Here is a 25,488-nt window from a genome sequence, read left to right on the forward strand (position 1 = left end):
TTTGAACTATGGGCTTGCATTATTCAATTTGATCCTATCTTCATTGATACAATTTTATTTTTATATAATATTATTAGTAGGTTGGAACTGATAAACTATATTACATTATCTCGACTAATAGTGTTATTAATTTGCATCTATTAGTAACATTTCAAATTAAGTCAAATTAAAACGGAAGGATTAAATCTAAAATTTTAACATTTTAGAGGGATTAAAACTTAAATTGGACTTAAAATTTTGATAAAAATGAAAGTCCAACAAAAATATTATTGCTTCCACCATTGTTGCAGAAACTGTTCCATGTTGACTTCATGTCCTGTTTTTTGTTTTTTTACGAAATTACTTTTGGTGCTATTTAATCATAGGAGACTTATAAAATTATGTAACATCATCACTTAACACAATATTATAGAAGAACATGTCTGAAAAAAATTGTTAAACTCTCCGAAGAACTAATGTGAATAAAAAAAATTTAGATATTAAAATGAATTTAATTATTAAATTTAAGGGTTGAAATTTATACAACTCAAAACTTGGAAGAAGCTTTTACCATGTCAAACTCCATTATAATCGAATCAGATTGAATCGGACGATTGAACTGAGTAAAAATTCAATTGAATCAAATTTTAATATTTTATAATTTTTAATCAAATCGATCAAACCGATAATTAATGGTAATTTTGAATGGGTGATTGGGTTCAGTTTAATTTTTTTTCACGCTACAGTATTATTATGATATCTCATCGCCACTGATATTTTTATATTAATAATAAATAAACGCACGTTTATCCAAACTTATCCTAATTCGGTTCACGTGCCTGTAATATGAAATTTTTTTTCCTAAAAAAAAAGTGCTTTTTCCAATAAAGAAAAATATCTCAACAAACACGCGTATTCAAGAGACTTTTGAACACTAAAATAATCATTAAAAAACCAAAAAAATATTTTATTTGTTGATGTGAACCCTAATTTAGGGTTTTAAAAAATAAATAAATATGAATGTTCAAAAGTAGACTGCAAAATTCTTCACGTTGTTCACATTAAGTCACCACTAGTCATTTTCATCCTATACATATATATAAAATACTTTCTATTTTTCTATTTTCATATTTATTAATCATCACGCGTTTTGCCTTGCTTGATTGTTTCTATGCTTTTTCTTCAATCACAATCACGTATATAAAAATAAGTGAAGCATTTCTTCTTGGTAGGTTGGCATGATAATGTATAATATTTGTGCGACTCTGAATGATTATCGTCTTTATTGAAAGGTTTTGTTTCTTAATTCTGTCAAAAATTTGAGTGTTTGAAAAAGTGATTTGCGAGTTCATGAATTTTAAGTATCTCATAAAATGTCCAAGAAGGTAAACCATGCGTAACATGCATGGATGGACTCGAGTCCATTCCTTGAAGTTTATAAGGTATTTATGGGTGAGAATGCTACTAATGCAAATCCTATTGCCTCTTTAGGCATATTAGAGTCGAGACAAAATCTTCATTAGAGATAATATTAGATATGTTGATAGGTCAAATGATTTTGAGTTGGTGATATCATAAAATTTTTATTCTAAAATGACTTAAATTAGTTAATTATTTTTAAGAGGGGTCTAAATTACAAATTGTCAACTTATTTAAATGATTGAAGGACTTAAAATGGATGATTAATACTTGACAATGAATAATGATAAGATTTTTCCATTTGACCAAGGGGGGACAATGTTACTGCCCCCTTTTAACTTAAACATTTTATGGAATTCTCTCAAATAAATTCAAATTTTCTCAACAATATATATATAATACATGCATACATACATACATATATGAAACATAGAAAACTATAAATTATTTGTAGGCATTCCTTTGAACAAAATCAAAGTGTTAAATGTCAAGGTTGACGTCTTGGAATTTTGATAACTTAGATTTGTATCCATTATGGTGAGACTTAAAGCATGTTTGACTGAGTTGGTGCCACAGTCAACTCGTTCAATAAAATTATTTAAAAGTTATTTTTTTATTAAAGTAATGAATATTAATATAAACATTTTATCATTTTATCTTATAATTTAATTATTGATAAATTTTTTTGACAAATATAATATTTTTGAAGAAATAAAAATAATTTTAATATTACATTTTCCTTTTTCTTTTTTAATTTTTTAAGGTATTTACCGGAGCAAGTCTAGTAATTAATCATTCGCATTCTGTAGACCCATTAAGGGGTAGAATATTACATTTTTCTTTTACCCACATGACAAAATTGAATGATTATTATGGTTTGAGGGTAGAAATGGATTCAAACCAGATCATCCTTCATGCTTCCTAATATTGTCTTTTCAACTTTTTAGAAATTAGAAAAGCAAGTTTAGGCCCAAAAGAGATTTATGCATTTCTAATGTTATGGGCTTTGGTGGATTGCCTTTTACTATAGGGCCCAAATTATTTATTTTTCCATGTTACCTTTTAAAGAAATAACCATGCATTAAAGTGAATTTTTTTTATTACAACAATCCCTTGAGAAAAGACAAAAACAGAAAACAATCAATTGATGTTGTACTCATTTCTAATTTAATCTTATATTTTTCTCATGAAATTATGAATATATTAAAATAATATAAACTTAAAAATTAGAATACTTATAAATAGAAATTCTAATGAAATATAAAAAAAAAGAAGTTGTGTACACCCCCGAAATCACAGTGAACACGCGACCTCAAACAAGTCGTTGGATAATGAAAATAGTCGTAAAACGTTAGAGTCATTTTTATGTTGAATAAAATATTATTGATCTTCCACAAATAAAACGATAATTGCAGGTCTCTCTCTTTTTTGTTGATAAATCACTATTATTTTTAAAATTTTTATTCTTAGTTTTTAAGTATAGTACAGTAGTTTAGCATAAAATATATTGACAACTATTCTCATTGTCCAACAGTTGGTCTAATGTTATAAGTTCATTTTGATTTTTAGGGGTTTAATTTTTAAAACGAGGAATAAATATTTTTTTTATAATTTATTAGAAGTTGCTTTGAATTTTTCATAAGTTTTATAATGTATTATTGTTGTTATAAATTCATAAAGGTTGAAGGGCTGAAATAATAAATTTATTAATTTTAGGTGTGTCAATGCCACTAGCTGTCCCCTATCTACATGTGACTTGTGGATCAATAAAAAGAATAAAAGAATTTATTTTCTTTAATTTTTATTCAATAGGTTCATGCATATAACTAACGGCGCAGTGGGTTTGGCCCCCCTTAATTAAATGAGATAATATTAAATTTGGTCTTTTTTATTATTATTGATAATTTAATTTAATCTTTTTGAAAACAAAAAATTTAAATTTAGCTCTCAAAATCTTACCATTTATTTTTTATTCAAATGCCAAATTATTGGATTTGCTCCTTGGACTAATTCAGACACATGGATAAATTTAAAAATATTAAGTAAGAATATTTTATAAAATAGGAAATTTGGAATATAAATTTAGAGAAAAAAAAACTAAAAAATAAAAACTCAATTTTTTAGAAGGTGAAAATTTTGATTTAACTAGTTTTTAATTATTGTTTAGTTCTCAATTTTCCTTTTTTTTATTGGTTATCTCTAGTTGTTTAATTTCTCAATTGTTTAATTGTGGAACCAACTAATTATCGATTTAGTGATAAAAGTGTCATAAATATTATTATGTTAGGAGTCAGATTACATTTTGCTCCCTCTACTAAAAAATGGACAAATTAGTCCCTATACGTTAGTTCAAACAACAAACTGAACCTTTTGTTAAAAATCCGTCCATATTTTTCAGTTAAAAGATTGTCCCTATATGTCAATATAAGGTACACGTGGCACGCCGCGTGTAATTGTCTAGTTACTTCATCAACTTGGCTAATTTTTAACTTTTGAAACGGATGAAGTTTTTAACAGAAATGACTAATTTCCTCTTTGATCTAATGTACAATGACTACTTTACCAATTTTTTTTATGAAAAGGGCAAAATGAAAAAAATATATTTCAACAGCAAAATCATAAAAACCTTTCAAAATATAATTTTCTTAAATTGTAAATATTACCTCTCTTAAGATTTGAATTTTCTTATGTTTTTTTAAATAGTTTAGGAACTAATTTGATTTGATCTTTATATAGAGGGACCTATTGAGGAAATTAACCTTAAACCCCCTGAAAATAGGATACTTTATTAACAAAGTTAATTGCACTAAACATCCAAAAACTATGACCCTTTATAATTTATTAGAACTTGCTTTGAATTTTTCATAAGTTTTATAATTTATTATTGTTGTTATAATTTATTACATCTTTATAAGTTTTTATGAATTTTTTTTGTAATCTTTATAAGTTTATATAAATATTATTTTTCGAATATTTTTATAATATTTAATAGTTTTTTTGTGATTTTTATGAGAAAAATATAAGATAGAGTTGCCACGTGTCGTCTTCTGATTGGTCTATCAACTGATTTGAACACTGAGCATGATTAATAACGAAAACCGTTAATGGAGGGGCTTAATTGATTTTTTTGGTTAATGACAGGGGGTTCAATTGGGTGTGAATTTAGTGTAGGGGATCAATTGATTTATTTTTCGTTTTTTCTTGATAGCCTTTTGTACCTTTAAGCCTTACTAATGCAATATTAGGATGAAAAATGATCGGGTTTGAACTTGTATCACCTAAATACTTCACGAGAACTCTAACCACTACTTCAAACAAATGTTAGCCATTAAAAAGAAATTATTATTCAAACATTAAAGAATACATTTTTAGAGGAGACAGTCGCAAACCCTGAAAAAATTAATCTTTATTACTCAGGTTCGAGTCCCACCATATGTAATTGTGATGCGTGGTTTTCGGTCCTACCATGTGTGTATGCCATGTGTGAGTTTCATTAGATTCTTTTTAGGTTAGTCTGATTCTTTGCCCATTGTACTTTATACTAGTTGAATTACATATTGTAATTGGTTGAACATAGATTTATCTTTGTATTATAACTCGGAGCAAGGTTAGGGCTATAATCAAGCTAAGTCAAAACTTGTTGTTTGATTTTTTTTTTTTAATTTTGAGTAATTTAGATATAATGTGGAGTATATTTGAAACAGCTTAGATCTAATATGTTAAAAAGAAATAGATAATGCCCATAAAATGAGGACTAGCTTCGTTCAAGTATTAGTTACAAAATGTTTGCAATTAATCCACGTGCTTTAAATATTCTCGACGTTAGATATAAGCTAGTTTTTAACACCAAAATTTATGAATAAACCGATAGAATGTCATCATTGATAGGACATTGACACTTTATTTAAGATTAGAGACTAATTTTTAGAATATGGTCCGTAGTTTGAGGATATCTCGTTGAAACAACACTTTAATTATTTGTTAAAAAATAGAGGTTTAAATGTCCACAAAGCCTTCTTAAAATAATTATAAAAAATCAAATAAGCCCTAAAATACAGTTTTCCATTGAAGCCTTTAATGGTGTGGTAAATGACATGACGTTTAATGTGAAAATACTAACATGGATGACTCAATTACCACGTTTTTACATATCAGTTACCACATCATCACTTAATGAGTCATTAAGGGCTACAACAAGAAACATATTTTTAGGGATCAATTGATTGCTAACTTTTGGTTAGGAGCTGAATTGAGTTCAGCTTTCAAATAGAGACTTATTTGAAAATTTAAATATTTTACAAGGGCTTTTCCACATTTAACCCAAAACTTAATTGTAGGAATTAAAAAGGTTAGACACGTGAATTTTGAATGAACAGTTAGAGGATATTAATGGTGTGATGAAAATAGACACGTGGGGAATCAGAATTAGGCAACACTGATTTATCATCAATCTGGAGATCCATAAGATGCACTTGAAACAACGAATTAATTTTATTTTTATTTTTTCCATTAGGTCAATTTAAGTTGATTTTCCTCCCCAAGAAATTTAATATTGAAGATTTTGTAAACTTTTAAGATTTTTGTTATTTTGGTTATTATTATTATTTTTAGTTAATTTTTATTATTAATTTTTTAAAAAGTGTTAAACTTTTTTTAATAAAAATATTACTTTTTTAACTATACTAGCGTGATACTCTACGTTAACAAATAAAATAATTTCTTTAAGAAAAAAATAATGCATAAAAATTTTAAAAATCAGCATGAAGTACATGTGAATCATAATACATGAAAATTTAATATTTTCGTTTTTAAAAAGTTAAATTTATTTTAAGCTTTAAATTGAAATGTATGAATTTAAAAAAAGGAAGATTTTAATCCATATTTATTCTTATTATTAGTTGGATAATGATTATAATTATAAAAGGGGGATTGATTTGATGAAAAAAATAAAATAATTTTCTCGTGTGGAAATGCAAGGAGCAGCACTAGGAACAGTGAATCAAGTAATTGATGGTGATTTCTTATCATTGTCTTTTGCAAGTAAGGTCAGTGTTTATATCAATTGATAGAGACTCAAACTCAATGTAATTGCTCTCTTTTAACACCAATAAACAATATTGGTCTAATTTATGTATTTGCATATTTAAAATTTAGTCATTTTTACATGAGTTAATTCCACGAAACATCCCCAAACTACAACCCTATTCTAATTTGGTCCTCAAACATGAAAGCATTCTAATTACATCCTCAAATTATCAGCGTTATATCAATAAAGTTCTTCCGTTGCTTTAAATGAGACGTTGGATCTTATGTGACGTAATTTAAAATGAGAATTTTAAAGAAATTTGAATATTGTTCACTCTCTTGTTTATTTAATTTTACTATATATAATATTTGAGAAACAATCTTTATATTTTAAATTATCATAATTTGATCTCTTTAGTTTTATAATCTCATTTATCGGTCCAAATTCATAACATCTAGAAACTATGCTAGTATGTCAATAAAACCTTGACTTACGAAGGCAAAGTTGGGGTCCCTAGAGTTGCGAGATCATAGATTTTGACTCTCACATTGTGTAAATCATATACAAGTTCAATCAATATTTTACTCTGGTTTAAGTCTCGTCATACTAATTAAGTTAAAATATATTTTGATTATCAATCCAATCATGTCTTTTAGTAATTGATTTTGTTGATAGGTTATTATCAACCCATAATTTTATTACACTTGTTAGAGTTTGTGTGACCCGAATTCCGTCACTTGTTGAAGAAATAAATACTTCTACTATTTTACTTTGATTAGAACAGTGCTTTTCAACCCTTAAATAGATGTAGTCGAAACTCCTTTTGTATCATTCATTTTTCAATATTAGTGAATTTATTCTCCTTTGTCCGTGATTTTTTCCAAAAGGATTTCCACGTAAAATCAGTGTCTTCTTATTTTTCAAATGTTTAACAACTAGAAAATATGTTACCAAACCATTGAGGCCTTAACCTCGAAAAATTCGAGATCACACATTCGAATCTCACCTCGTGTAAATCATGTACGAATTCTCTCTAGATTTACTCTAGTTTAAGCCTACAAGTCATGCCCAAATTTATTTTGGGAAAGTTTGACTATATCCAATTATGAATCCGTTCATACCCTTCATTATTCAATTCTATTGATAAGTTGTTATCAACTCAGATTTTTTAAAGAAAAAATCCACCTTAAGTAGCTAGCAACATCATAAATCTAAAAGGACGAAATTATGTCAAATCAAATCATATAAAAAACCCAAATTTATAATACAATCAAAAACAAAATTTTACCCTAAAAGAATCATTCTAAATCTATGTTTAGCTTTCCGAAGAGATATGGATGATTTAGATTATTTTCATACCCTTTCAACATCTTACTTTCCTAACAATAAGGATTTCGTAAGATTTAGGATCCAATTTTGTACATCCCACAATTTATTTATTTTTTTATAAATTATATTTTTTTCTATAAACGTAAAAAAAATTATTATTTTTTACAAATTACAAACCAACAATGATGATAATTTTCGAGGTAATTTAAATATAAATATTATATATATGATGCATAATTATATTATTGTAATTTGTGTTATGGTTTATTATTATTATTTAAATTGTCGCTATGGATATCGTTATTACAAAAGGTTGGAGAAAATCATGACTGAAATTAGGACCATATGATTTTACAGCGCCGCAATTTTTATCTGTTTTTTTTACGTCTTATCAGTTGTCATAAAATCTATGAAAGATAATGATTGAAAATCAGTAGATACTAGGAAGTAGGAATGAAGAAAAAGAAATATATTTTTTTATTAATAAAATCTTTTAAATAATGTGTGGATTATGGGGGGTAAATTACCAAAAAAAGCCTTTTTTTTCAAAAATTATCGAAATGGGCCAATTTCTTAATTATTTACCGGAATGGTCCATTTTCCGCGAAATCGCGTCCACGTCAGCGCGATTTGCTAACGTGGACAATTTCTAATTTTTAGCTTGGAAAACTTTGAAAGGCCATAACAATTTTGAAGCTAAAAATGAGAAACTGTCCACGTCAGCAAATCGCGTCCTAGAGGGCGCGATTTGTGTCCACGTAAGCAAATCGCGCTGACGTAGAAGCGATTTCGCGGAAAATGGACCATTCCGGTAAATAATTAAATAATTGGCCCATTTCGGTACTTTTTGAAAAAAAAGGGCTTTTTTTAGTCATTTGCCCGATTATGGGTCCAAACATATTTAAAATAAACTAAAATTATTTGAATTAACGAGTTTTATTTTATTAATTAAATTGTTCTACGATGTTAGAGATGAATTGTAATTTTTAATTAAAGTGTGATTTTATGTTGTATTGAATTGAAATTTCATAAAGCTCAAAGGGCTGAAATAATAAATTTATTAATTTTAGGTGTGTCAATGCCACTAGCTGTCCCCTATCTACATCCTTTGTTTATATGTGACTTGTGGATCAATAAAAAGAATAAAAGAATTCATTTTCTTTGTATTAATTATTTATGTCGTGTTTGAAAGTCAAATTGGTTAAATCTTTATTTTTCATTCAATAGGTTCATGGGTATAACTAACCACTTAGTGGTTTTGGCCCCCTTAATTAAACGAGATAATATTAAATTTGGTCTTTCTTGATTATCGATAATTTGATTTAATCTTTGAAAACAAAAAATTTAAATTTAGCTCCCAAAATCTTACAATTTTTTTTTGATTCAAATACCAAATTATTGGATTTGCTCATTGGACTAATTCAAGCACATAGATAAATTTAAAAACATTAAATAATAGTATTTCACAAAATAGGAAATTTAGAATAAAATTTAGAGGAAAAAACCAAAAAATAAAAACCCAATTTTTTAGAAGGTCAAAAAAATTGATTTAACTAGTTTTTAATTATTGTTTAGTTCTCAATTTTCCTTTTTTTATTGGTTATCCCTAGTTGTTTAATTTCTCAATTGTTTAACTGTGGAACCAACTAATTATCGATTTAGTGATAAAAGTGTCATAAATATTATTATGTTAGGAGTCAGATTGCATTTTGCCCCCTCTACTAAAAAATAGACAAATTAGTCCCTATACGTTAGTTCAAACAACAAACTGATCCTTTTGTTAAAAATTCGTCCATATTTTTCTGTTAAAAGATGGTCCATATATGTCAATATAAGGTACACGTGGCACGCAACGTGTAGCTGTTTGGTTACTTCATCAGCTAGGCCAATTTTTAACATTTGAAACGGATGAAGTTTTTAACAGAAATGACAAATTTCCTCTTTGATCTAATGTACAATGACCACTTTACCAATTTTTTTATGAAAAGGGCAAAATGCAAAAAATACATTTCAACAGCAAAATCATAAAAATCTTTCAAAATATAATTTTCTTAAATTGTAAATGTTATCTCTATTAAGATTTGAATTTTCTTATGTTTTTTTAATAGTTTAAGACTAAATTGATCTATTAAATAGTGGATGAACTAACTTGATTTGATCTTCATATAGAGGGACCTAATGAGGAAATTAACCTTAAACCCCCTGAAAAATAGGATACTTTACTAACAAAGTTAATTGCACTAAACATCCCAAAACTATGACCCTCATTCTAAATTAATCTCAAACTATAACATATTCTAATTACATCCTCAAACTATTTACGTTATATCAACAAAGTATTTCTGTTACTAAAATTGTTAATTTAATCGTTAAATGAAATGTCAGATGAAAAAATTTATAGAAAAATGAATATATAAAAATGGATGCTGTAAAAATGTTGGTTTTGAAGTTTTTGAAGCTTTTAAAGAGACTATCATTCTCTCTCTCTCTCTCTTTTTCTTCAGTTTTACTTTATCTTTAGTTTTTAATTTTAAAACTTTTATACAAAAATATTTTACTTTTCTTTAAAATTATGTCACATAAGATTTTATGTGTCATTTAATGGTTGAATTAACGGTTTCAATAATGAAAGGACCTGATTAACATAACATCGATAGTTTTAGGATGTAATTAGAATATGTTAAGATTTAGAGACCAATTTAAAATGAAAGTCATAATTTGGGGATGTTTAGAGCAATTAACTTTATTGTCATGAAAAAGACAGTAATAGAGTTTTTAAAATATAAAATAAATAAATTTGGGCACGAGTAATACAAGGCCCACGTGGTGGAAAACATATCTCACACCTCCCCCTCGTAGCAACGTGGAAGTCCTTTAATGGCATGCCACGTGGCGTTCCCTATTACCGCTTTACGGCTACGAAAATCCAAATCATACGCGCCTCACTTATGTTTGACTGAACACTCTCCGGTCAGATTATCATCCATCAACTTCACTTCATCCCTAACCTTCCGCCACTCCATATATATATGTATAAAGAAGCCGCAAATTCCCATATTTGTTTCAAGGCAAAAAAAAAAAAAAAACAAAAAAGAAACCAGTTAATCTCACTTTACTATAAAACTGGAGGACACAACAAAGGTGAAACAAAACACGGGCCGGAAACCCGAATCGGAGCGACCCGATTCGAGGTTCAAGGGTGCTCGGAAGCGGAAATGGGGGAAATGGGTATCGGAAATCAGGTTGCCGAACAGTCGTGAAAGGATTTGGTTGGGATCGTACGACACAGCCGAACAAGCGGCGCGTGCATTCGACGCGGCTCTTTTTTGCTTGCGTGGCCGTTCAGCGAAGTTCAATTTCCCCGATAATCCACCGGATATAGCGGGTGGTGGGTCATTAACGCATGCTGAAATCCAAGCCGTAGCTGCCCGTTTCGCCAATTCGGCTCCTCCGAGGACACATGCGGAGGAGCAATCCACGTCTGGGTTTCAAACGGAATCCCCTTCGCCATCGGTTTCGGTCGAGACCGTACGGGTCGACGGCGAGTTGCCGGTCGATGATGGGTCGTTTCTCGATGATTTGACAATGGGTTCGGGTCATTATGATTCAGGTTACGGGTTATTCCCTGAATTTGATGATTTTTCGAGTGATTTTACGGGATTATTGTCGGTGCCTAACATCGATTGTGAAGAAGATGATAATTTGGCTTGGAATTTAAATTCAGAACCTTTTCTTTGGAATTTTTAAAAAATTAAACTTAATTAATGGAGTTTTTATCCAAATATTTGGAGGGACCAATTTTTTTATGACCCATCCTTTCATCTATGTATGCATATACATATATGTACGATATTCTTGTTTTGAAAGTATTAGTTTAATGGAAGAATAAGGTAAAGCTAAGCATTCTAGTATGTTATTTCTTTTGGTAAAATTGTACAAAAGGTTCTCATGATATTTATTTTAGTGGATTTAGTCCCTTTACTATAGACCAGTTTAAGGTTTGGGTTACATGACTAAAGCTTGAAGTTTAGCCCGTATTTGGGAGGGTTTGGAGAAAAAAATAAATAAACCTTAAAAACTAGCTTATGCAAGAAATTAATATTGTTTAAAATACTAGTTGGGCATAAGCTTCAACTAGGGTGTGCACTTTTTGGATTTAATCTAATTAGATTTGGTGGTCATCTAAATTAGTTCGGTTAATCAGTTGGCCATCAAATCTAATTCTATCGCGATTGGTTAAAGATTTTTTGAAATTTCAATTATCAATTATTTTGGTTCAAAATCGAGTAATTGATTGAATTAATTGAAATTATATATTTGGATCCAACATATTAGATAGGCCCAATACATTATATAAGCCCAAAAAATAAAAATTAATAGCTTTATATATATTATAATGGGCTTTAAAAATATTATGAAAAAATAAAATAAAACTTAAAACAAACAAAAAAAGTTTTAAAAAATAAGAGAAAGAAACGCATAAAAATATCAGCTAATTTGGTTAACTGCTCAAATTAACTAAATTTATCTTGGTCGGTTAATATGCTTCTAAAAAATCAGTTCAGATAATAATTAGATATTTTAAATTTTGATTAATTTAATTAATGATAGTTCAAATCGAATATTAACCAAACCGACGTTTTGAATACCCGAACTCCAACATCTAAGAGTCAATCTTGGCTCAAGCTTGTTTTAAATATTGTAATATAATGTTTTGTTTTATGGAATGTAGTAGTTTTCTTTACTCGAACTATATAAGTTATTTGAATATAATATATTTGTAATATATTACATGCATAAATTTTATAAAATAGTTTAAAAATTAAATAGTATTGAAAATTAAAATGCTAATTATCCGATGATTGGATTATAGTTTTTCAATCTAAAAAGTAAGGACTGTTTTTGGCACGTTTTTCGTCTGCCGCTTTGGCACGTTTCTCTTCTTCTCGGTTCAAGGGTTTTCGTCTAATAAGTCTGCTTTTGGGGACTGTTTGTGGCTGTTTTGTGTTTCTTTTGTGGGGTCATGGAAAATGAGTTGGCGAATCTGGCACTGACGGATGAAGAAGAAGAAGCTTTTGAGGAGGATGAGGCGATTGTTGATCAGAATCTGCGTCTCTGTTTGGTGGGTCGATGTTTGACTGATAGCATTGTTCATTTTCCTTCGCTTCGTAATACTATGGCTGATTTATGGCATCCGATTAGTGGTATATGTATTTCAGATCTGGGAGACAGAAGAATCATTTTTCAATTCTTTCACGAGGTGGATATTCAAAGAGTACTTGTGGGTACGCCTTGGTTTTTTAATAATCATCTACTTTTACTGCACAGGATTCAGCCTGACGAGAATCCGTCAGAGGTGCCTTTAGTTTTTACTGAGTTTTGGATACAAGTCCATGATCTTCCGCCAGGGTTGGTGTCGGCGACAATGGCTAGGCAGTTTGGAGATTTTTTGGGCAAATTTCTGGAATATGATTTGTCTGATCGTTTGAGTAATTCTTATTCTTTTATGCGCATTCGTGTCAAGTTAAATGTAATTTGTCCTTTAAAACGAAGGAAGAAAGTCATGGTTGGATCTGACAGGATCTTTTATGCTCCATTCCAGTATGAAAAATTAAGTCTTTTCTGTTTTATCTGTGGGAAACTTGGGCATGGGGAGAGTTTTTGCCCGATTCGGACTAGGTTGGCTCCAGAGAATATAGTTTTTGGTTGGGATTTATCTATAAGGGCCGTGGTGAGAAAGCGAACGGCTCTTCCAAGTCGATGGCTTCGGGAGGTTGGAGGGGATGATAGGAATTGGTCAGGATCACATGGGGATATTTGGCCAAGTAATGGGTTGGTGGTGGGTCAAGAACCTATGGATTTGATGATAAATGTTGAAAATGTTCCGCTTCATGCTAAGGAGGGGAAAAAGCGACAGCGTAAGACTTCTGATATTACAGAAAATGAATTATCGGCTGGCTCTGCTGGGCAGAGCAGCCGGGCGCCATGAAGTTGCTAAGCTGGAACGTTCGTGGCTTGGGGAGGCCTCGGACGGTTAATAGGCTCCGAAATAAATTACGAGCCTTGAATCCCCGAGTTTTGTTTCTTATTGAAACAAAGCTTAGTTAAAAAAGAATGGAGTTAGTGCGTTTGAAGTGTGGTTATTATAATGGAATTGATATTGGGGCAATGGGGTCGAAGGGGGGGATTGTCATTGGGATGGAATGGTAATGATCTTGTTTCGATTAGAAGTTACTCATCTTCTCATGTGGGTGCGATAATCCAAGATCGGGATAATGGGGTGAAGTGGAGGTTTACGGGTTTTTATGGCTGCCCTGATGTACGCTATAGGCGGAATTCGTGGGATCTATTACGTTGTTTGGGACATGATCAGTCGTTGCCATGGGTGGTTATGGGCGATTTTAATGAAATATTAAATTCTTTTGAGAAAAAAGGTGGGCGGCTTAAATCGGCACGTCAAATGAATGAATTTCGATCAGTCTTGGAGGATTGTTCACTCTATGATATAGGTTATTCTGGTAGATGGTTCACATGGGAAAGGGGGCGGTTTTCTTTTTCAAATATGCGAGAACGCCTGGATAGAGGCGTTGCAAATCCTTGTTGGTTGTCTCTGTTTCCGGATTTCTCTTTAGAACATTTGAATCATGCGTTTTCTGATCACTGCCCGTTATTGTTGAATACTAAAGGCAGGGCATATCAAAAGGGTAGCCGGTCAAATTTTCCTTTCCGTTTTGAAGCTAAGTGGTGCTTGGATGATGAGTTTGAGAAAGTTGTTCAGAGGGGGTGGGATGGTTGTCATGGTGATTTGCAGATTAAGCTAATGCATCTTGGGGAGGTGTTTCAAAAGTGGAGTAGAGCAAGATTTCATGAACAAAAAGGGCATAAGTTGGGTTTGGAAAAGCGACTTGCTGTGCTGGTGGAGAAGGATCCCACAGATGAAATATTGGAGGAAATTTTGGAAGTACAGCTTGGATTGAACTTTAAGGCTGATAAAGAGGAGATGTATTGGGCTCAGCGTGCTAGGCTTGATTGGATTCAGTATGGAGATAGGAACACATCTTTTTTTCATAGAGTGGCAGTGGCCCGCCATAACCGCAACAGAATTCATGGGATGGAAGATGGTTTGGGCCAGTGGATTACGGGTACGGAGGAGATGTCGGGAATCGCTGTGAGGTATTTTGCAAATCTTTTTACAGCGTCGGAAGGAGGAGGGGATGATCGAGTACTTGGTTTGGTTGAAAAACAGATAACTAGGAGCATGAATGATAAGCTCTTACAACCATTCACAAAGGAGGACATTTGGTTAGCAGTAAAGTCTATGGCGCCTTTGAAGGCCCCAGGGCCTGATGGTTTTTCGGCAGTTTTTTTCCAACGGTATTGGCATATTGTAGGGGATGAGGTTGCTAGTTTCTGTTTGGAGATGTTGAATGGTAGAAGGGAGATGGGCGATATTAATAAGACACATATTGTTCTTATTCCTAAAGTTGATAAGCCTATTGATATGTCGCAGTTCCGTCCTATCAGCTTATGCAACGTGCTCTATAAGATTATTGCTACTGCCATTGTTGCTCGTATGCGTCCTTTGTTAGGTCTATGTATTGATGAAGCCCAAGGTGCTTTTCTCCCGGGAAGGCAAATGTCTGACAATACCCTTATTGCATATGAGATTATCTATGCTCTCAAAATGAAGAAAAAAGGAAAACGTGGGAATTTTGCCCTCAAACTTGACCTTAGTAAGGCCTATGATAGGGTGGAGTGGGATTTCTTGACTGGAATGTTGTCTAGGTTGGGTTTTCATCAGGAATGGTTAGTTCTTATCATGCGTTGCGTCTGTTCGGTTACCTATAAGGTAGGTATCAATGGTGACATTAGTGAGAGCTTTAGTCCATCTAGAGGACTAAGGCAAGGGGATCCCCTTAGTCCTTACCTTTTTCTCTTTTGTGCTGAAGGACTTTCTTGCTTGTTGAGAGAGGCTAGGGTTAAAAATGAATTAAAGGGTGCTCCGATTGGTAGGGGACATCTCTCGATCACTCATTTGTTATTCGCAGACGATTGCATTATATTTGGTGATGCTACGTTTGAGGGTGCTTGTTCTGTTCGTAATATCTTAAAGGAGTACGAATTGGCCTCGGGGCAAAAAATTAATTTGGCAAAATCATTAATTTATTTTGGAGCGAATGTGGGAGAGGAACTTCGGTCCGAGGTCATTGGTATTTTGGGTGTTAGGTGGGCTTCGAATCCAGACAAGTACTTGGGCCTTCCGATGTTGGTAGGAAGGAAGAAGAGATGGGCTTTTGCTGATTTTGCAGACCGTTTTCGAAAGCGTATTGCGGGTTGGAGTTTTCGGTATTTATCAATGGGGGGAAAGAAGTGTTCATTAAGTCAGTGCTTCAAGCTCTCCCGGTTTATGTTATGCAATGCTTTGAGCTACCTAAAACTTTTTGTAAACAACTAGAAGGAATTTTGAATAAATTCTGGTGGACAAATAATAAGACTTCCAAAGGCATTCATTGGAGTACGTGGAGTGAGCTTTGCTTGCCGAAGGCGTATGGTGGGATGGGTTTTCGCGATTTTTATCTGTTTAATAAAGCACTATTAGTTAAGCAAGTGTGGCGTATCTTTACTCAGCCTGGTTGTTTTCTGTCAAGAGTTCTTAAAGCTCGTTATTTTCCTTTTTCTGATATTCTTTCAGCTAAGGTGGGGTCTTATCCTTCACTTACTTGGAGGAGTATTTGTAATGCCAGGGATGTAATTGCTGATGGTCTGTTGTGGCGGATTGGTAGTGGGGCGATGGTGAACATATGGAATGACCCCTGGATTCCGGGCTCTGGTAATGGCCGAGTGTTAGTTAATTCTATTGATATCCAATGGACCACAGTGAATCAGCTTGTAAATGCAGAGTCCTGTACCTGGAAGAAGGAAGTTATTTTCTGACTTTTTGGTGTTGAACAGGCTAGGCGCATCTTCAATATTCCCGTTGCTGGAAGTGGATTTTCTGATTTGCAGGTATGGCGGCATGACGCATCTGGGGAATACTCAGTGAAGAGTGGGTATAAGAATTTGATTACAAGTAAAATTAAACAATCAGTATCTGAGAATTGCAGCAAAATGTTTAATTTACTTTGGGATATTCAGATCCCCACAAAAGTTAAGATTCATCTTTGGCGTCTTCTTCAGAGTTATGTACCTCATTTCAAGAATTTGGAGAAGCGGGGATTGCGGTCTGACTCGGTGTGTCCTTTGTGCAAGGCGGAGCCGGAGGATTCCCATCATCTATTATGGTATTGTAGCACGTTACGGCAGCTCTGGTTCTATTTGAAACTCCCTATGAGATTTGGTGATCTCTCATCCGATGGAACAACAAATTTTGTACAGGCTTTTCTAGCAATGAATATGAATGCTAGGCAACTCAGTGCTATTTCTTTGTGGGCACTTTGGTATAAAAGAAATAAGATTGTTTATGAGGGTTTAAAATTTGAGCTCTTTGAAGTAGTGGGTTTTATCCAGGGCTACTTTCAAGAATTTACTCGGGCCAAAGCTAGAGAATTGACTGCCGGTATAAAAAGGGATGTTGCTTGGAGACCTCCGCAGTCTGGAATTATAAAGTTGAATTTTGATGCTTCTTTCATGAGTATTTCAAATTGTTCTATTTCAGCTGTGTTAGCCAGGGATTCTGAGGGTTTAATTATGGGTGCATGTACGTACCCGGTGGTGGACATTGCAGATGCGTTTGTGGCTGAGGCGAGAGCTGGTGAACGGGCTCTTCTTTTTGCTCTGGATATGGGTTTTCGGAAAGTGATATTGGAGGGCGATTCACTAACTGTTATTAAGAAGTTAATCTCACATAGCATTGATAGATCTGTTCTTAGTCCGATTTCTCAGAATATTCGAGGTTTGGCAGAAGCTTTTGAAGATGTCACTTACAATTTCGTTCCTAGAGCAGCAAATAGAGCGGCGCATGAGTTGGCGATGGTTGGCCGGAACCAGAATTTACCTTGTTTTTGGGTTGAAGAAGCACCTGCAAAAGTTATTGCCTTAGCGGAGTTGGATCGACTTGAGTGGTTTCGTCGGGACTGATTTTGGACTGGGCTTTGATGTTAGGAGAAGGTTCTTGGAATCTTCTAGGTTGTTTTCAAAGCTATTGGTTTTCCGATCTCGGGTATTTTTGTTGCTGTTGCTATCGGAAGTTTGCTGGTATTCTGTTGGTTTTGTTTTGAGTCTGGTTTTGCTGTTGGTTTTATTTTGATGAACTGTCTTCTTTACTGTTGCTGGTTTGTTTTATTTGGAATAATGAATGCCAGTTTTATTACAAAAAAAAAAAGTAAGGACTAAATCTTAAACATTCTGAAAAGTATAGGAATTGAAAGCATGTTTTTAACCAATATATTTTATATTGGTTCCTATACATTACGAAAGTTGTGGATTTAGTCTTTGTCCTTTAATTTGATTAATTTTAGTATCTATACTTTCGAATTTTGAAATTTTAACCCTGACCCAGATAATAGCAGTTAAATTCATTTGCTTAAATTCAATTACCATACAGTTGTAGATTTAATCTATATTCACCAATTAGGTCATTCTAAATCCCTGTACTTTTCAAAATTTGAATTTTCATTATTAAGGTAAATGATAGTCATTAATCCATTAACTAGTTTTTTAGTGAGTTATATGTGGTAATAACAAGCTGATATAACGTTACGCATATGGCAATATATTTGCAGCATCAAATTTTGAAAATAGCAGAGATTAATGAATCTAATAATTATCATTCAGAAAAACTAAAATTTTAAATTTTAAAAAATATAAATGCTAAAAATAATCAAAATTTAAAATTCATAACTTTTATAATGTACAAGGACTAATAGTAGAATTTAACTTAACTTAAAAGATTTATATGGCAAAAAAGTGTAATCTTGGTCACCAATTTGTTGACTTTTCAGCTGAATGGTCTTCACTGTAGTTTCTTCAATAAGTTTGGTCGGCGGCCTAACGATTTTTACAGGTGAGTCCAATTATTTAATTTGGAAAATTTTTATTTTGGACACATTAATTGATTTCTGGTCAGATAAATTTAAATTTAAGTTTAAATCAATTTAGATCGGATGAGATTATATTCTTGATTTTTATTAAATAAATTAGATTAAATTTAAATTCGATAAATGATTAAAAAAGTCTAAATTACAAATACAACACTTATTTTAATAATAAATATAAATAATATTTAAATACAACACTAAATTTATGTTTATTTAGAATAAAATTTTATTTTTAATAAAATATAATGAGAGGGCAGAGTTCAAGTATAAGGGAATATCCTCTGCTCAGTTTGCTGTTTTCATATATTATTCGTAAAAGAAATCATTAATAAATTTAACTGTTGTCATTTATATTGAGGTCAGAATTTTACACATAGTACAAAATTAATAATAGAATTTAACCAAACATATGTAACTGTTACCATTTGGATTAGAATCAAAATATCAAAATTTAAAAAAGTACACAAATTAAAATTGATAAAATTAAAATATAAGGATTAAAGCGATAATTTGCATAAAAAGGAAGGACTTAATAGCAAAAATTTGGCAAAAGAAACGGTCTTTTTCACTCACCTAACGGAGCATATGCTGAGTGATTCTAACATTATATGGAATCGATTCATATCTTTGAGAAAATATTATTTAATTTCAGGTTTAAATTATTATTATTTTTCTTGGTTAAAATGTAATATGGGTCCTTGTACGCTTTACAAATTTAAAATTTAGTCCCTCTACTTTTAAGATTTCAAAATTCAGATCCAATTGTTAAAACTATTAATTTTTTTCTCTTAATTTTGTTGGTGTGATATTTAAAAAAAAATACTCACTTGGTATCAATGTAATTAAAAAAATGACGTTGTAATCAACCTAAATTTAACCAAATAATTTTAACAGTGTTAATAATTAGATCTAAATTTTGAAACATGAAAACTAGAGGGACTAAATTCCTAGAAATAAAAACACAAGGAGTAAATTTCAAATTTACGAATAGTAAAGGGACTTATGACAAATTATAACATTTTTCTTTGCAATCGTTGGTTCGATATTTACGATGTTTCAACCAATTACAGTCAAAATCCAAATTGTTTTTAAATTCATTATTTTCATCAAATATAAATAAATTATTTTTATTAAAATAGTTATTTTTGTATCGATTCCAATCTAACTTAAATACCTTCCCTCGTGACATATGATATAAATTTATACACTGATAATGTATAATTAAATACTTTTTGAAATAAATTTATATAATTAAGCTTTTTTTAACAATTAATTAAAATTATATTAATGTAAATCCTATAAATTTACATATTTAACACAAATATCAAATTACAATAAAAAATTACTTTAATTTTATGATTTTTGTTGCTCTATGGTTCTTTATATTTTTCAGTCGAGCTCTCTCAGTTGAAAAAATAAACAACCCAAAAAAAGAAGTCTGAGATTTGCCCAGATTCAAAAGCTATTTAATTGATCTTTTTTTTTTCATCATTTTCTTAAAAAAGTTTCAGTTTTTGTTCATTTTTGTGTTTGTTTCATTGATGAGTTGCTAGATTTTTTTTTCATTATAATCCAAACCCAAATCCTCAAAACTCTTAAAGTTTCAATTTTTGTTTTGTTTTTTCTTTATTGGGATGGCATCTTCATCATCACTGGTAAGTCCACTATGTAATCAGTCACAGTCTCCACTGCTCCATTGGATTGGTGATAGAAGGAAAGCTTTTATTTCTCCTCCATGCAACGGCGGCTCAGCCACCAGCAAAGATGGTGGTGCTTTTGAGCCATGTAATGAGTATTATTCCTCCAAAAATGGCAGCTTTTCTTCTTTCTTTGGGTCCAAAAATGTTTCCTTCAATATTAATCACAAGCACCCAAGGCTCAATCGAGGTGTTGCCCGATCTGGTACAAATTTTTTTGCGGCTTTTCCAATCTGGGTTTTTGTTTTTTTGGGTTCTTTTTAGCTGTTTTTATTTGTTTAATATCTGACAAATGTTTAATTTTCTTTATACATACATACATAGCTGATTAGTTTTACGATGATATGAATATGTTATGTAGCCATCATGTTATTTGGAAGGTGATGTTCTAAGCTGTTGTTTCAAGTTGACTCTATATACATACATACATGCACACACACACACACATACATATGTATATATATAGCTGATTAGTTTTATGATGATATGAATATGTATCCACCCATGTTCAATATGTTGGTAAAAATATCATGGAGGTACTTGTATCGGGAGCCAATTCCATTTTGCCTCCCTTTACTCCAAAAATGTGTAATAAATTAAATCTATAGGTTAGATTAAAGAACAAAATGTGTAATAAATTAAATCTATAGGTTAGATTAAAGAACAAATTAATCCTTTCGGTTATTGTACTTCATACTGACATACAAAGGACCAGTTTTTAACAGTGGAAATGGGTGGATTTTTAATAGAAAGACCAGTTTGCTCTTTAATCTAACTTAAAGGGATTAATTTGCTCATTTTTTTAGTGGAAGGGGCAAAATGCAATCTAACTGTTAGTACAAGGACCTCCATACTTTTACCTCAATATGTTCTAAGCATATTCATGTATTAGAGGGTAATGTTTTCGTAAATATATGTATATGTATTATAGCTGATTAGTTTTATGATGATATGCATATGTATCAACCATGTTCGATATGTTCTAAGCTTATTCATGTATTAGGAGGATCATATTCTCATATCCATATTTGAAAACGCATTGAGCACACCTTGTAACATAGGTTCACGTTTACTATATTATAAGCATTAAATTGTAGGCATCATAGATTTATCTTTAGTCTTCGGTTTTATTTCAGACAAGTTGGCATAAACTGGTTGTATTTATTGTCTTTTTCATGGATTTGCCGCCACCTTTTTATCTTAATTGAACTTTTATGGATTTTTTCTAAAAAAATTTACCAGTTAAATTATGTGTAATCCGCCGTTTAATTCATTTAAAAATAACATAGGACAAGCCATGGCTGTAGCCGTGGAACCGGCGAGAGAGATCAGGACAAAACAGAAACCTCCTACGAAGCAAAGACGTGTTGTTGTGACTGGGATGGGAGTAGTAACTCCGCTTGGCCATGACCCCGATGTTTTTTATAACAATTTGCTTGAGGGTGCTAGTGGTATAAGTGAAATTGAGGCTTTTGACTGTGCCCAGTTTCCAACCGTAAGTGTGTTTTTGCCTTCGGGTCTTTTGTTTGTTGTTATTTCTACAAGTGCTTGTTCTTAGTGCTCTCGTTTTTGTCTCTAGAGAATTGCCGGAGAAATCAAATCTTTATCGGCCGATGGATGGATAGCACCAAAACTATCCAAAAGGATGGACAAATTCATGCTTTATATGCTTATTGCTGGAAAAAAAGCATTAGAAGACGGTGGTGTAACCGAAGATGTAATGGAGGAATTAGATAAAGAGAAATGTGGAGTTTTGATCGGTTCGGCAATGGGTGGTATGAAGGTAATGCTTCTTAAAAACGGGATTCTTTGCAATCTAGTGTTTCTTTCTTTGTCCGTATATTTATTCATTTAGTTGGTTTATGGAATGAACAGGTTTTCAATGATGCAATTGAAGCACTGAGGATTTCGTATAGGAAAATGAATCCGTTTTGTGTACCATTTGCTACTACAAATATGGGTTCCGCAATGCTTGCAATGGATTTGGTTAGCCTAAATTTAGACTATGCAGTGTTAAGAGTTTACCTTGATCATCGAGCTTTAAACTTGCGGTTTTTTTTCAGGGATGGATGGGTCCTAACTATTCGATCTCCACCGCATGTGCTACGAGCAACTTTTGTATCTTAAATGCAGCAAATCACATGATTAGAGGCGAAGCTGTAAGTCAAGCCAAAAAAAGAAAATTCCAATTTTTACAATATAATTCCGAATTTACTATATATCTGAGGTATTTGAAACAAATTGTAGGATATGATGCTCTGTGGTGGCTCTGATGCAGCAATTATACCCATCGGTATCTCTTTCTTGTCTCAGTTTCTTATTTAACACCATTTTATTATTTTTTAACTTGGTAAAACCGGACATACTCCGTTTTATGATGTTTTAATTCAGGGTTAGGAGGATTTGTCGCATGCAAAGCACTGTCCAAGAGGAACGGTGATCCTACAAAAGCTTCACGTCCATGGGATGTTGTAATGTTTTGATAACTCTTCACCTTACGGACCTTCAATTTTCCTTTTGTTGTCAGTTTTATCTCCATGTTAACGAATAAAAGCAGTAAAACCAGAGAATGAGTTAACAGAGTAAACCGCATTTAACCTAATGATTATTATCAAATTTACTGTATATTTATCGAGTGTTTTCTAAAAGCCAATTATTCATCTCACGTAAATTTTTTGTCCGGTTTATGCGTTATTTAACTTGATAGTGGTTCTAATTTATGCTCAGAATCGTGACGGGTTTGTCATGGGGGAAGGTGCTGGGGTTCTGCTTTTAGAAGAGTTGGAGCATGCTAAGGTACATCCATGTTAACCTGAGTTATAAATTTGAAACTCCGGTTTGTTTTGAGTTTACCGAAAATATAAGATAAGTTCCAATCTTTGAAGGAAAATTTACCAAGTTTAGGTTTCTAATTTTGCAGAGGCGAGGAGCGACTATCTATGCCGAATTCCTCGGTGGTAGCTTCACTTGTGATGCTTATCACATGACCGAACCACACCCGGATGGTAATAAGCTAGATCTCTATTACTACAAGTCGTTACGTTTTTGCATTAGCTATTTCCGATGGCAGTGCCATGAAAACCAGGCCAGAACTTGTAACCTACATGCTTAAGCAGTACTCGACTTAGCCTTTTTTAGGCACTTAGGTGAACTTGATTTTTGTTTTTTTGCTTCTGTAGCAGCAAATTATACTGTTTTAAAACATTAAAGTGACGTTCATCTCGTGAAATCTGAAAACAGGAGTCGGTGTTGTTCGCTGCATAGAAAAGGCTTTGGCTCAGTCTGGAGTACCTCGAGAAGAAATAAATTACATTAATGCTCATGCTACGTCTACACCATCCGGAGACATTAAAGAGTACCAAGCTCTCCTACATTGTTTCGGCAAAAATCCCGAGGTTACTTTTTCGTAGTTTTCTCTAATGATTCGATCTTTGTCCGTAACCTATTTCTGATATTTCTGCATTGTGATTTTTGATAAAATATCTGGTTATTTGCAGTTAAGAGTGAACTCCACTAAGTCGATGATTGGTCACCTACTTGGAGCTGCCGGCGCTGTGGAAGCCGTTGCAGCGGTACAGGTATGCAATTCAGAGATTTCATTATGCTTTTTTCCGAACCTAAACATCGGCTCGGTAATGTCTTATTTCTTGTGTAGGCGATAAGAACTGGTTGGGTTCATCCAAATATCAACCTTGAAAACCCGGACCAAGAAGTGGTACATTACCCCTTCCCCTCGTTCTTTTCTTGGATGTTAGAAGTTTTTACTTCATGACATGTTAAATCAAGCTTGTATCTTTTCAGGACACAAATGTGCTCGTTGGGCCAAAGAAAGAAAGGTTGAATGTCAAGGCAGCCTTGTCCAATTCTTTCGGGTTTGGTGGCCACAACTCCTCGATCATATTTGCTCCGTACAAGTAAAAAAAAGAACATAGTCCAAGCATCGCTCGTCCCAGGTTACCGTAGCTGCTGTTGTACGTAAATTCTATCGGCTATTTGGTCAGGAAAAGTGTCAATATAGGTCAGCTACATCGTGCAGAAGACTCGAGAAACCTCGTCTATCGACAAACACCGGTCCGGAAAAAGGGTTATCATAGGGAGAAAGATGATGTTTAAGAGTTCATTGTTGTGTTTTAAAGATGTCATATTTTCTATTAAATTTTAAAGCTACGATGGAAATTTTGGATTTTTTGTTGATAGGGGCCATGGAAGCGCAAGTATTTTCATGCATTAAAGTAAATATGGGTAAATTTATGGTTTTGGTCCTTTTGTTATGGTTAAATTCGAGACTTAATATCTTTACTTCAATTAATGCGATTATAATGTGTTAATTCAAATGAACCCATAAAGGAAAATAATGTGTTGGTTAAAATAATTAATACTAATGATGAGTTGGATAATCTACGTTTAAAATAGCTTTAATAATATACGTTTGATTGCCTTGCTATATATTTGTCTTAATCTTTTGCATTCAATTAGACTTGTGCTCAAATAAAAAATAAAAATTTATTTTTTCTACATATGTATCTAATTTCCTTTATGTAAATAAATTCTTGTTGGAAGGTTTTTAAAATTGGATGCGTGGTCGAATTAATCCAATCACCAATTTTCAATTTAACCGGTTCTAGGGATAAAGTTAGAATTTTATTTTTTGAGGTAGAATTAAGTTACATACTTTTATGAGAGTTATGATACAATTTCACCATTTTAGTAGCTCATACATTTATAATTTTAGAAATGTTAAATTAAAATTCTATCAATTTTTGGGGTCAAAATATAATTTTACCATGTACTAACTTGTAATTTTATAAAATTTAAAAGGCCAAAATTGTAATTCCCTATTTTAAGAGGCCAGGGTCACTACTCACTACTAGCCTCTTTATTGTAATCCCCCATTTTTTAATTATAAATTTACCAATGGATTAAATTTGGATACAATTAGATTTGATGATAAAAATTAATTATTAAAACTTGAAAATAAATTTATTAATTTTGATCTAAATTC

General features: G+C 32.1%; 2 protein-coding genes across 2 annotated transcripts; both read left to right on the forward strand.

Annotated features, from left to right (window-relative positions):
• Positions 1-10,858: 10,858 nt before the first annotated feature.
• LOC107932870 (ethylene-responsive transcription factor ERF017) lies at positions 10,859-11,500 on the forward strand (the record flags this gene model as incomplete). The annotated part of the gene is made up of 1 exon (XM_016864987.2): positions 10,859-11,500. A coding segment is annotated over one exon (642 nt), but the record flags the coding sequence as incomplete, so codon positions are not given.
• An 8,407-nt stretch (positions 11,501-19,907) lies between these two features.
• LOC121220007 (3-oxoacyl-[acyl-carrier-protein] synthase II, chloroplastic) lies at positions 19,908-24,723 on the forward strand. Its single transcript, XM_041099034.1, has 13 exons — positions 19,908-20,691; positions 21,776-21,981; positions 22,066-22,269; positions 22,362-22,472; positions 22,550-22,645; positions 22,734-22,779; positions 22,878-22,957; positions 23,214-23,282; positions 23,407-23,491; positions 23,727-23,881; positions 23,984-24,064; positions 24,142-24,201; positions 24,288-24,723. The coding sequence occupies exons 1-13, from the start codon at positions 20,424-20,426 to the stop codon at positions 24,402-24,404; spliced, it is 1,578 nt and encodes a 525-aa protein (XP_040954968.1). The 5' UTR covers positions 19,908-20,423; the 3' UTR covers positions 24,405-24,723.
• Positions 24,724-25,488: the final 765 nt, after the last annotated feature.

This window comes from Gossypium hirsutum, chromosome D08, assembly GCF_007990345.1.
Source record: "Gossypium hirsutum isolate 1008001.06 chromosome D08, Gossypium_hirsutum_v2.1, whole genome shotgun sequence".
Lineage (NCBI taxonomy): Eukaryota > Viridiplantae > Streptophyta > Magnoliopsida > Malvales > Malvaceae > Gossypium > Gossypium hirsutum.

Coding starts and splice junctions, on each gene's coding strand:
- LOC121220007 (XM_041099034.1), top strand. CDS start 20,424: ATGGCATCTTCATCATCACTGGTAAGTCCACTATGTAATCAGTCACAG. Junction 23,882..23,983: donor GTTTCGGCAAAAATCCCGAG/GTTACTTTTTCG, acceptor GGTTATTTGCAG/TTAAGAGTGAACTCCACTAA. Junction 24,202..24,287: donor AAAACCCGGACCAAGAAGTG/GTACATTACCCC, acceptor GTATCTTTTCAG/GACACAAATGTGCTCGTTGG.